This window comes from Peromyscus eremicus, chromosome 15 (assembly GCF_949786415.1).
Source record: "Peromyscus eremicus chromosome 15, PerEre_H2_v1, whole genome shotgun sequence".
Lineage (NCBI taxonomy): Eukaryota > Metazoa > Chordata > Mammalia > Rodentia > Cricetidae > Peromyscus > Peromyscus eremicus.
In genome coordinates, this window is record NC_081431.1 from 88634908 (window position 1) to 88647833 (window position 12926).

General features: G+C 34.9%; 1 protein-coding gene across 1 annotated transcript; it reads right to left on the reverse strand.

Moving 5' to 3' along the window:
• Positions 1 to 9261: 9261 nt before the first annotated feature.
• On the reverse strand, positions 9262 to 9848 carry LOC131925589 (eukaryotic translation elongation factor 1 epsilon-1-like). The gene is given in 2 exon segments (XM_059280971.1): positions 9262 to 9606; positions 9609 to 9848. Coding segments are annotated over 2 exon segments (516 nt in total). The 5' UTR covers positions 9829 to 9848; the 3' UTR covers positions 9262 to 9310.
• Positions 9849 to 12926: the final 3078 nt, after the last annotated feature.

Below are 12926 nucleotides of genomic sequence, written 5' to 3' on the forward strand. Positions count from 1 at the left end.
TAATAAACTTTTACTCATTTTGGAGATAACATGGATTATTGGTGGAAATTAAGAGAGTATTGGTTTCTGGTTCTTTTAGAAATTATAAAAACTTCCACTAACACATTATACCAATGTGATGAATTTAAATAATTTTTCTTTCTTCATAAAACATTTACGAAATAACAGAGAAAGAATAAAGAAGAAATCTAATCTTAAAAGTAAAGATAAGAATAACCCCATATACATAATTATATTCAAGAATGCATATACACTTAAGCATCTTTAAAACTAAAATATCAGAAAATCTATATAGGCACAACATCAGGACATGAGATTGTATATACAATGTGGGGAAAACATGTCTAGAAAAATGGCCTCAGCTAATGGTCTTCTATAGAACTAATTTATTTTGTAACATGAATTCTGATTATCTCCCTGCTCTTGCCAACAGCCTTTATCAAATAAGGTTTATATCCAGAATCACTGGATACCATGAATTTTGGGCCTATGTTCTCAATTGTAAAAATGTACTAATTGCATCAATGATTGTCTTACCCTAAATCATAAATCTGCACTTTTTTTCCAGAAAATGAGTATCTTAGAAAATAGGAGGCAAAAATATAAACAGGAGATTGCTGTTTGAAGAATAAAACTCACAATGTAAGGTACAATATGAAATTGGATAGGAAAGATCCTGTAGTCAGTGCTGGACAGCATTTGCTATTGTAACCAATAACAGATTTGAAGTCAGCACCAGATTCCATGAGACTCACTATATTATGACAAATGATAATAAATGATTGTCTCAAAAGATTTCGCGGATACCCTGACTGGAATTTACACATGCAACGTGTGACTAAAACATATGATAAAGACTGTAGTGTCCCTCAGACAACAAACAGCATGTATAGGTTTTACTATTCTTTTTTTTTTGTTTTTTGTTTTTTGTTTTTTGTTTTTTGTTTTTTCGAGACAGGGTTTCTCTGTGTAGCTTTGCGTCTTTCCTGGGACTCACTTGGTAGCCCAGGCTGGCCTCGAACTCACAGAGATCCGCCTGGCTCTGCCTCCCGAGTGCTGGGATTAAAGGCGTGCGCCACCACCGCCCGGCTAGGTTTTACTATTCTTTAAGATAAAAAAAAAAAAAAGCTTAGATGTAGCTCAGTTAGTGTAGTGCTTTCCTTGGATGCACAAATTCCCAAATTCTGAACTCAGAACCATGTAATCTCTTCATTTGGGAGGTCGAGATAGGAAGATCAGGAGATCAAGTTTATCTTTAGCTCCATGGTAGTTTTTAGGACAACCTTTGCATTTTGAGAGACTGTCTCCAAAAACATATACCTAAAACATAGTGCCTTTGGAAAAACCCATTTTCAGGAAAAAACAATCACTTCTTGTACAGCATTAGTTACTAGATGTCAGTGCTTATTGGTAGAATGTTGATAACTTCATATTTCAGATGTTAATTCTATCTCATGAAGTGGACCTTAAATCCAATCAAAAAGTGGTTGGGTGCTCCCATAATATTTGTGTACCTGTATACATTGCAGGTATATTGTTGTTGTAAGTCAAAGTCTTGGATCTGGATGATATTGATGATTATCTTTCTTCTCCAGGATTGTGCAAACTATCTTCCATCTCCAGGAACATTAGTCAGTAGGGGTGAATCATATATTTGGGAGCCAGTTCAATTTCTTCATATCATGACATGAAGTAAGTGGCACTTTCAGCAATAGGATCTTATTTTCTTATTGTGGGCGTAACAAATATCCTTGGCAATATCTATATTTTTGAAGTCTATGGGTTCCCTTTAACCAAGGACTCAACAATATATAACTCATTCTTGGCCCTGGAGGCATTATTTAGTGACATAGGATATCTAGTTGGGGCATATTCTCCCCCTTTCTAGTGTGATTCCATTTCAATTCTTTTTGTATATATGCATATGTGTTTTGTTTCTACAATAGTAGATTTCCATATTTTCTTTCAAAAGGTCTTTTGTGTTCTTTGTCCCTCCTCATATTCTGTAAGAGACCTGAATGTAGGAGGGGAACAAAGGCAAAAATGCCCCCCTTACGTTCCAGTCAAGTGTGGTGGCTGTTGAGCTTCTCACAGAGAGTCGTTCTTTGTGGTAGAGGTGGACTCACAAAGGAATGGAGGTGGATTCAAAGGAAAGGCTGAAAAAGGCAGAGGGGTAGAACTAGTCAGATGTGTCTTCACCAGGAGGCAGAGTTCCAAAGGGCACAGAGGTGGGCTAAGAGAAGGGCTGGCAGGAGGGTCTCAGATAGTTAGGTTGAAGCAGGCGTAAGAGAAAGTCTAGAGAGACAAAAATGGAGAATGAGAAGGAGGATAAGAGTGTTTTACCTGAGACCTAGCCAAGTGTTGTGACTGTGAATTACTAGTAGAGAATTGTATTGCTGTGACAAAATACAATGACCAAGACAAATTATAAAAGAAAGCATTTAACCTGAAAGTCCAGGAGCATGGCAATAGGCAGACAGGCATGGTGCTGGAGAAGTAGTCATGAGCATGAGGCTGATAGACCTCACTGGGAATCCTCTACAGTTTTTGAGATCTCAAAGCTTGCTCCCAGTTACACAACTCCTAAAAGGACACCACACCTCATAATCCTGATCAAACAGTCCCATCAAGTGGAGACCAAACATTTAAATATATGAACCTATGAGGGCCATTCTCATTCAAACCACCCAAAAGGGTAATTACAAAAGTAATGGATATGGCCTACAAGGAATGGGCTAATGGTACAAAGGGAAAGAGTAGGAGAGCTTGGACTCTCTCACTCTTATTTTTAGTATATCCACTGATACATGGTAACAAACTTTAAATAATAAAAAATGTAAATAATGTTTAAGATATGAAAAAAATTAGACTTTTACTCCTTGATCCAGAAAATTGATTTTCCTGCTCCTAGATACATAAGCAAATCTACATTTACAGGCAAAACCCCACAATTCTCTAATTATCAAACATGTTGACTAATGATAACTTTAACAAAAGGTATATGTAGATACATTAAGATAGGTGAAATATTAATATGGAGAACTGACAAGTGCCCTTTAGTGTGAGTTAAAAATAATAGAAGCAGAGATAGGGTACACTGTCAAGGATTTATGGGAGCTGTATCAATAAATTTCTTGATAGGTAGGGTTGCTAGGTCATGGAATCCCTATGAGATTCACAAAAAATTAGTTATTTCTTCTTTAGTTCAGCATAGGCAGGAATAAAGATTTTGTGAAAGAGAGTCACCTAAATTACATTCTAATTAAAATTTAATTCTAAATGTGTTAAGGTGGGGGGTTAATATATTTAGCAGGAGTAACAGTGATGTGCTTCCTTAAAAAGAAACTGGAATAGTTTACATTTTAGGTGAATTTGCTATCATCTTATACAAAATGTCATGAAGTCTCAATAGTTTACATTTTAGGTGAATTTGCTATCATCTTATACAAAATGTCATGAAGTCTCAATAGTTTACATTTTCGGTGAATTTGCTATCATCTTATACAAAATGTCATAAAGTCTCAATATATCTTTTCGTTTGCTATTTAAAGTAGACAAAATTAAGTTTTCTCAGCAAAATGTAATGTTTAATTGGTAAATATATTTTCACATAAATATCTCATTGCTGGCTATCTGTATTCTGCTAATACTGGAAGTGTAGTCCCAATTGACAGTAACACTACACTTAATCAGTTGTCTGTTTTCAGTATTTTGTTGATCTTCTATCTCAAATTATGATGCTCTCTTTTTTAATTTAGAGTGCCTCATAATGAGTACACAAGACAAATTTACGCCATTAGAACAGAGGCTGTGGATGACATACTGAGAAGGAGAAAACAAGGACAGAAATTGGGGCTTAATACTGCTCCTCATTGTCCGTTCAGTGAATAGTTTCTGGTGATGTAGTAATTCCCAAATAGCTAAAATAAACCCAGCCACATACTATGTCCCAAACTGTATGATAACCCACAATATTTAGCATGACAATGAAACACAATAACGATCCTTTTCATCATTTATGGATACAAAACTTTTCTCCACACACTGGTGATAAGGAAATGAAAAATAATGTCTCTAGCAGAGATAATATTTGTTGGTCTTATATTACTGAGGTGAAAAGTCAGAGGGTAATATAAAGTGTCACGAAAAGTAAGTGAAAGCTTTTGCACCAAATGAAAGTAATAATGAATTGCACAATGTAGGAAACTGATCATACAGACATGACTGAGTAAGATCCTGTGACTTCCATGTGTGGAAAGGTGAAGAGGCCAGTTCATTTGATCACTACGTTTACAGCAAAATTGTGACTTAATGCCGTGTGCTTCATTCATGGAGCAGCATAACGTGCTGCAGGGGAAGAAGCAAGTCACTTACTACAACTTCACAAGCAGTGTCAATAAGGGTTAAAAGCTTAAAATGACTACTGCTTATCTTACCTTATTATGAGCTGAAAATGAAAAACTGTGTCACAAGAAATATAAGAACAAAAAAATTAGCACCATTCTGAATTTTCCCAATTGAACACTGTAAAATTCAAAAGGAGAATCTGGTTAATTTTCTGTGAAATTTAACAAAATCCTTATAATAATTGTGTTTGTACATTAAAGATAGTATTCTTTTTTTCCTTTTTTAATTAAGATTTTTTTATTCATTTTACATATCAACCACAGATCCCCCTCTCAACCCTCCTTCTGCTCCCCCAAGTCTTCTCCCCCAAACCAATTCCCATTCTCTCCTCTGAAAAGGTAAGGCCTCCCATGGGGCATCAGCAAAGCCTGGTACATTAACTGAGGCAGGTCCAAGGCCCTACCCCCTGCATTAAGGCTGTGAAAGGTGTCCCACCATAAGTAATAGCCTCCAAAAAGCCAGCTCATGCACCAGGGATAGATCCTGATTCTACTGCAAGGGCCTCCTAAAACAAATCAAGCTACACAACTGTCTCAATACGCAGAGGGCAGAGTTCCCATGCAGGCTTCACAGCTGTTGGTCTAAAGTTCATGAGTTCCCACCAGGTTGGTTCGATTGTCTCTGCAGATTTTCCCAAAAGAGAGTATTCATTTGTGTCAATACTAGTCATTTGCATTAGAGAAATTATATCATTTCCCAAAATCCTGTGAGCAAATTCTTATTGATTTAAAATAATACATTTTACACACAAGAGAAATGCAGCTAAGAGCATTTAAGCAAAAATCAAATTTACTCATGACTCAAAATGTCTAGACTTGCAATATTTGGTTACGTTCTTAGTAAGTATAACCAAGTCACAAGGTTTAATGCTTCTTTTTTATTGAAACATTTATCAGCACAGCATTTTATCACAACTATAAAGTACAATGTTAGATACTTTGTACATGCTAATATATCATCATCGATTACCTGGATCTTCCAGCATATATCATTATTATTATATTTCCTGGGTTATACCTTAATCACTGTGTAGTCCTCACTAAAAGCAAATGGGGAATGTTGCAAATTCAGGAGTTGTAGATAACTACTTTTGTTTAGCCATGATAAAAATGATAGGCTAAAAAATGTTCTTAGCCGGGCGGTGGTGGCGCACGCCTTTAATCCCAGCACTCGGGAGGCAGAGGCAGGTGGATCTTTGTGAGTTCGAGGCCAGCCTGGTCTACAGAGCGAGATCCAGGAAAAGACGCAAAGCTACACAGAGAAACCCTGTCTCAAAAAAAAAAAAAAAATGTTCTTGAGGAAACATAAAAGAGTCTACATCCACCACAAGACATTTCAATAAATTAAAATAAACACACTTTATTCAGCTGAGTATTTTCAGTTTTATTTTTAAACTTTCACTTTCAAAATTCAAGTAATAAATTATTATGTTCACCTCTAAAACAATTTTGCTTATTTTGAATTCTACTGAGCTGTAAATACATATGAAGGCATTAACAATAATTATAGTCTTTAACCTTTATCTTCACGGCAGCATGCTTTATGGTTTCCTTACCTAGTAAATGCTACAGAACAGTGTGAGTCATAAAAGTTTATGTTTACATTAGTAAGAACACAAAATACAAGGAAATGATGGCTCCTATTATCTCACAATGAATGAGAAGTAAATTGATACAAGGAGTCAGTTTTATTTATGCTGATTCAAGTCTTAGTCTAACTTCAGAATACTTAATATTTTAATTTAATAGCTACAACGAGGAAGAGGAGGCATTAAGTCTTTTAACAATGTGATCAAAATTGTTAAGGCTCTCTTTTCTTCAAAGAAACAAATGACATATTTAATTACATTTGGGGGAAAAAAAAACAGTCCTCTGTCTCATTTCCACATTTTTGTGTAAAATTACTTCTTAGTTAAGCAAATATTCCTTATTCTGTACAAATGTGTTTGGTGTTCCAAAGTTTTCATTTTGTTCTCCAAAATTTTTGCCTGTGAAGCTAGTTTATTATTTCTCTGAATGGAGAATGGAGGAAAAAATGTTTTCAGGAAGTTAAAGATTATCAATATAGACAAATGTATATGATCAATTTTTTTTCCTGTCTTCTTCACATCTCTGTAATAGCATATAAAACTCAATTATACAGAGTTTATGAATAACATGGTCAGAGTTGATAGGCATGGGGTTGGGGTTCTTGGAACTGTTATATTGAGTGAATAATAACATTTACAACTAAAAGTGATTTAAGATCTTATCTAGAAAGTGGGAACAGCCCAAGGTCGCACTCATATGGGAAGAGACTGGACTGCACTATAGATATTTTTTTCTAATTTTAAAGGTAATCTTAAACTTTTACTGTTCTTTATTTTCCAGGTATACATATTATTAGTGTTGTATGTCTAGTCTTTTCTTTAATGACTGTGAAAGAAGACATATTTCAGCAATTTTTTCCTAATTAGAATTTATACTTCTCATGTTTTCTTTTAAAAATGAATATTTCATTTTATATATCCTATGTAATCATGGTATAAACAAGTATTAGTGTTAGGGAAATAATTCAGATTTAACATAATTTAAAACACGTTGAGGAGTAAGAAATAATATCAGCTTGTAATCTTTTTGAGATTATTAATACAAGGTTCTTGACAATAAAGAAGAAAAGAGAAAGCAGTTTACATCCCTACTAGTGAGTGATGCCATTGCTACTTAAGCTAGAATAGTTCACTACACTCTGCTGCATATAAACTTCTCTCATTTGGTCCTGACAGATGTCTCACAACTCAGCATTAACATCACAGATAATTTTGAACTGTTTCATAGAATTTTTAAACTATTTCATAAAGTTCATGTAATTCTGAAACTAAAACTGAAATAATCAATTTATGTGTAATATTGTAAACCAAATAATTAATTATTCATTATTATTAATACTTCCAAGTAGGCACTGTATAATATTCAAGTAATGAAGAAAAGTGTTATGAATTTCAACTTAACAATGCAAATAAAGACATGTTTCATAAAAAATAATAACTTTTTAATTTAGAATTTCTTTAGCAACATGGAACATAAAGTTAGATATTTCTTCCACTGTTACTTTCCTAAAAACATAAAATATTGATGTACACTATGGCTAAAAGTGCCCTTTGCAGGTTGGGGACATATTTCAATGAATAAAATCTTTTTCATGGGATTGGAAGGAGCTGAGATAAATTTTCAGAACTCTTGGCTGAGGCATTGTGGTAGCATGTTTGTAACTTAAGCACTAGGACAGTGGGGAAAGGTGGCTTCCTGGGTCTTGCTGGCCAGATAGACCAGGCTAGTTAAGTGAGCCTCAGACCAGTAGGAGACTTTGCCTCAAAAAACTAGATGGACCATAGGTGAGGAAGAACAACAGCACTTGTCCTACACGATGTGGAATTGCCATTTGCTTTTCCTTTGACACAGTTCATTCATCTCAGCCTATGAGCATTACAGTCCAGATAATTCTTTACTAGGATGAAAGATAGAAGAAGTAATTCTGCAATGCCCTACTGTGCAGCCAATGAGTGCCATGACTATCCTCTGGGAAATTAGAATTACTCATTATATAACACTGATAGAGCAGAACATATTACGGAATGAATATTGCGCAATTTGCTTTTTAAAAACATGCTTGTGTTTTTTTTTTCTTTGAAATTTTAAATACATTTATTTTATTGAACACTGATGGTTCAGAGCTAAGATTTCCCCAAAAGAACAAGTGTTGAAAGACTGGCTTCCATTGTAGTAATATTTAGAAGTGGGGCTTCTGTTTTGCTTATAATCACATGCTTAGGAATAACAAGACTCAACCAAAGTGCTGAATATTTCCAAATTTCTTACTCTTTCACCACAATTCTGAATTGTACTACCTAGGATTCCCTCCCTTCTCTGTCTCTCCTGGCTCTAGGGACTGAACACACACCTTGTGCATTCTAGGCAAGCACTCTACCACTGAGTTACACCCTAGCCCTTCATTGTTTTCTTTAAGACAAACTTTCCCTGTGTAGTCTAGGCTGGCCTTGAATCTTGATCCTTAATGACTCAGCCATCCTGTGGCTGGTTTATGAACATGCAAGGCCATGATATGCCTGACTCTAGCTCTCTTATTTGGACAGACAAGCTCTTGAACTCTCAACAACCTATTACTATTACACTAGTGAGAGTCCCAGGATGTCCAGAGCTGTGGTTAACAGGGTCCCAGTGACCCTGCTCGTCACAGGGCTGCAATGGCAGACTCAGAGAGTGCTGGCTGGCTTTCTGTCAAGCGATGAGATGTGAAGCCCAGTTTCCTAAGTCACTGTCTTTCATTAGCTTAAGAGGAATGCATTTAACTAACTCCCTCTTGGTGGGGGCTCAGTAGTTAGTTTCACCTCAGTAAATACTGACTACAGGAAGGAAAGAAACAAACAAAAGTTGATTTTTAAAATCACATTTACTAGCTCACATAAATAATTTGAGAACAAATATCTATCTTCCCTTCTGAATCCTCAGCATAATTTATCATAGCTTTTAATAAACTACTATAAATATCTAAGAGGAAAATGAATTTTAAAAACATGAAGAAGCATTTGTGAAACACTGACAGGCTGACTTTTTAAAGATTGACCCACTGATTTGCAATTTTTATTAAAATGAATTTCATCTATAAATATGAGATAATGTGTAATCCAATCGTGATTTGTTTGGATAACAGTTGAATTTTTACATTAAAAAACTGCAAAGCTTCAACTAAGGGACAAATAAAACATTCAGACTTGAGCTTACACTTTAAAAATTCTACCAACGTTAACAAAGCAACAATGACATCATAGTAATTTACATTAGTACCATGGTCCAAAATACATCTTCCATTACTTTTCTATTGCTGCTGCTGCATGCAGAAGCTTCTAGTGGGAGTTAGCATAGAGTTTGTTCTTGATGAAGACAGCACTAGACAGATGTTGCCTGATGTCTGGGTAATGCTGAATGTGACAAAACCAGCGAGACACATTAAGATATTTCTCCTTTTCTTGAACTGTCAGGTCAACTATGAAGCGGTGGAGCCCGTAGTACAGAAGGATATCTGCCAAGGTATAGTTATATCCTGCGAGGTAGACTTTATCTTCAAGATAGGAATTAAGATCCTTCAGCAGGCTGTGGGTATCTTCTTTACTGGAGTGTCCATCTACTCGAGTAACTCTAACCACTGCTGAACGACTGCCTTTTCTTCTGCGGTGCTCCCTAGCAAGTGCTCTTTATTGGCTTGCTTGACTAGATGGGTTGCAATGGTAGCCAATCCCATTAGACTTGGGCCATTGTTTGTTTGTAGAACTGGAACCTGTCGCTCGCCCTGAGCGCTGTACTTATTTCCCGGACTCAGCCCCAAAGACTTCTGCAGCAGCTTCAGCTCCACGGCCGCTGCCATCTTCTGGCCCAGCTCCCGGCGGAGGCGGACCCCCATGCTTGTGTTTTGAGAGAATATATTCCTACTATTTCTTGAATAACCTATACATGGAGGCCATTAACTTGAACAAATATTGCATTCCATATTTTTATCCCATTGATTCTATATGATGGATATAATCATCCCAGATATGTAGAGAAGGAAGCAATGAGAAAATGTGCCCATGATTTCACAGCTAGTAAACCCAGGACCTCAGTTCAGGAGTCCAGGAGAGCTACTCTGTCCTTGTCGCTCTTCCAACATATCTCTCCTTATAAACAGAGTATAATAAAAAATATGTCCATATGTAAGAATATAGGACACTTCTAATGTGGAAAAATGTTTAAATATGTTACCAATTAGACTCCAGTTTATATTCTTAGAAATGTCTGGTTTCATTTTTATCTAATGTCAGTGTTTGAATGTCTATGTTTTATCTACACTATTATTGGGCAGGAATCAGAAGTTAGTGTGTTTTCATTTTCATTATTGTACTTCTCCTTATTCTAACCATAATTAATGTTGTCATAGTCATGGTCTATGTAGTATACTTAATACTTCATCTGTAACTACCTAAACTAAGAGATACTTCGAGTGTTAAACAGAATTCCCAATTTAAAGTCTTATCACTGAAAAAGATGATCTCATTGATATGTACGATACTGTAAGGTTTAAGTGGTTATCTTTTTTTATATAGTAGCAAATATAAAAATATTTTCTATAACTTATTTTATGTCACTCATGTCTACTAAAACTAATTTAGATAGACAGTATACACTAAATTTCTGGTGGGCAGTGCTGGTCTGGCACTAAGTAGCTCTTGGGTTGAATATCAAACATAAGGAAATATTTATTTTGCCCTTTAATTTTATTTATAAATTGCTTATGTCATTGCATTTTAAAAGTTTAATAACTACAAGTTGGCTTCAGAATATAAATATGTTTATTACTTTTAAATGAATATAGACACTGTGTTATAGCAATATGGTAATTTATGATTATATTATGATCTTCTAATAGTTTCTTCTTGCAATGCCCTTCAACCACATTTAATAATTTATTTAGTAAATAAATAACCATCTTTCTATTTGGTCTGAATATAGTTAGTAAACATAACTCTACAGTGGAGGTTTACTAGACCTAGCTTTAAAATTAGTGGAAGTTCAGCTTTTAAAGGAGATTTGAGAATCATCATATTTATGCCTCAACCTCCTCCCTATCTCCTTAAATGCAGGTTAATTCTAGCATTTCTATAAATGGATGTTTCTGTAAGAGTTGATGATCTCTACAAATATGTCCAGTCTTTCCTTTTCTCTCTGTCTGTCTCTCTTTCTCTCTCTCTCTTTCATATTTAACTATGATGTGTGTGTACGTGTTCATGCATGTGAATATAAATATACACATTTATCACACAAATATGAGTATAAATACATACATTTAACATGCAAGTATGTCATTGTGCATATGTACATTGATATGTGTGGAGACCAGAGGACAATCTTTGGGTGTTGGTTTTCATCTTCTATCTTTTTTGAAACACTGTCTCTTTGTCATTCGCCACTGTGTATTCTAGAGTAACTAGCCTACAAGTTCCTACTTTCCAATTTGCAATAGGATTACTTTGATTATAAATGTTTACTAGTACACCTGATTTACATTGGGTTCTGGGGATCTTAACTCAGTGTTTTGTGCTTGTGGGGCAAATATTCAATCCACTTAGCTACCTCCCTACACCCTAATATTCAAGTGCTATTAAACAATTTAGATGGCATACATTTCATGTCAGAAAACAGAGGACAATTTTTATCAAGTAAAAGAAATAAAGTCAAGTGAATTTCAATGGGAGGGGTAAAAGCCTTCAAACCTATTTACATGAGAATGCTAAGTGACTTCAGGAGAAAAAAAAACAAAACAAAAAACAATATGCTTGTTACCTTTTGAATCTGTAGCCTCAGATACGAACCTTAGGCATCTCATTTTACTGGAAAGATGAGATGTGGGATGTTTTTTGAGTCCTGGAAAAGCCTTCCAGACCATTGTTTGTGATATCGTTTTGGTCAATCAAAATAGCAGCTTCCCAAACAAGCCTGAATGCTAATGGACAGAAACTTAAAATAGACGCATGTACAAATAATTCAACTGAAGTTACAGGTGGTACTGAATCAGATTGTCTTAGAATAGAAACATCATTGTAAACTACGTTAGTGAAACCAATGGGTCTCAGGTTTCTGTATTAAGGGAAGAAGCATTGGTAATAAATTTCATGTTTGGATTTCCCTTTTTTTGTCTTTGAAGATGGAAAAAGGAGTTCAAGAACCAAAAAAAAAAATTTGTTGCATTTGGATGTTTGAAAACACAAGAGAATAGTTTTACTAGCATGTCAAAAACAGCATTTCAGCTCTGTTTATGGTCAAGGTTTAGCTACATGTCAGTCAGATAATCATAGAATGGTTTCTGCAAGGAATAGTGTCTGTGTTATTTAAACCAATACATTGTGGTCATTTGTTATGACATTGGTAGAAACCTAAACTAAAATAAATTAATTTCATTATCTACTCACTCAAAGCCTAAGATCAATCTCAAAATTTTGGATTGGGTGGAGATAAAGAGGATACACTGAAGATTAAACATCTTTTATAACCATTGCTTTTGACTCTCTTAAGATTAAACAAGAAATTAATTCTTCCATGTTTCTGCTATACATTATATATGCTGCTGCATTATAAGATTTTGATTAATGGAAGACACAATGAGATCCCCAATAAATTGAAATTTTGTCAATTTTTTTTCTCTATTCACCATCTCTGGGGGATGATAAGTTTAAGCATACATTTCCAAGAAATTCAGGGTAAAAAGTAAATGGCAAATATTTTGAAGGAAAAAAATACATGTTAATTCCATATTTCAGAATTTTAGAGAAAAAATATCACTTGTAAACTACTTAAATTTCTCTTTATTAGAGAATTAACATAGGGTAGGAATTCAATATGATTACTGCATTAAAGAATTTCAAAGTAGAAATTTTTCATGTATGAACACCCAGACTATCCATTAGAAAACATAGCTATGGTTTGTTTCTC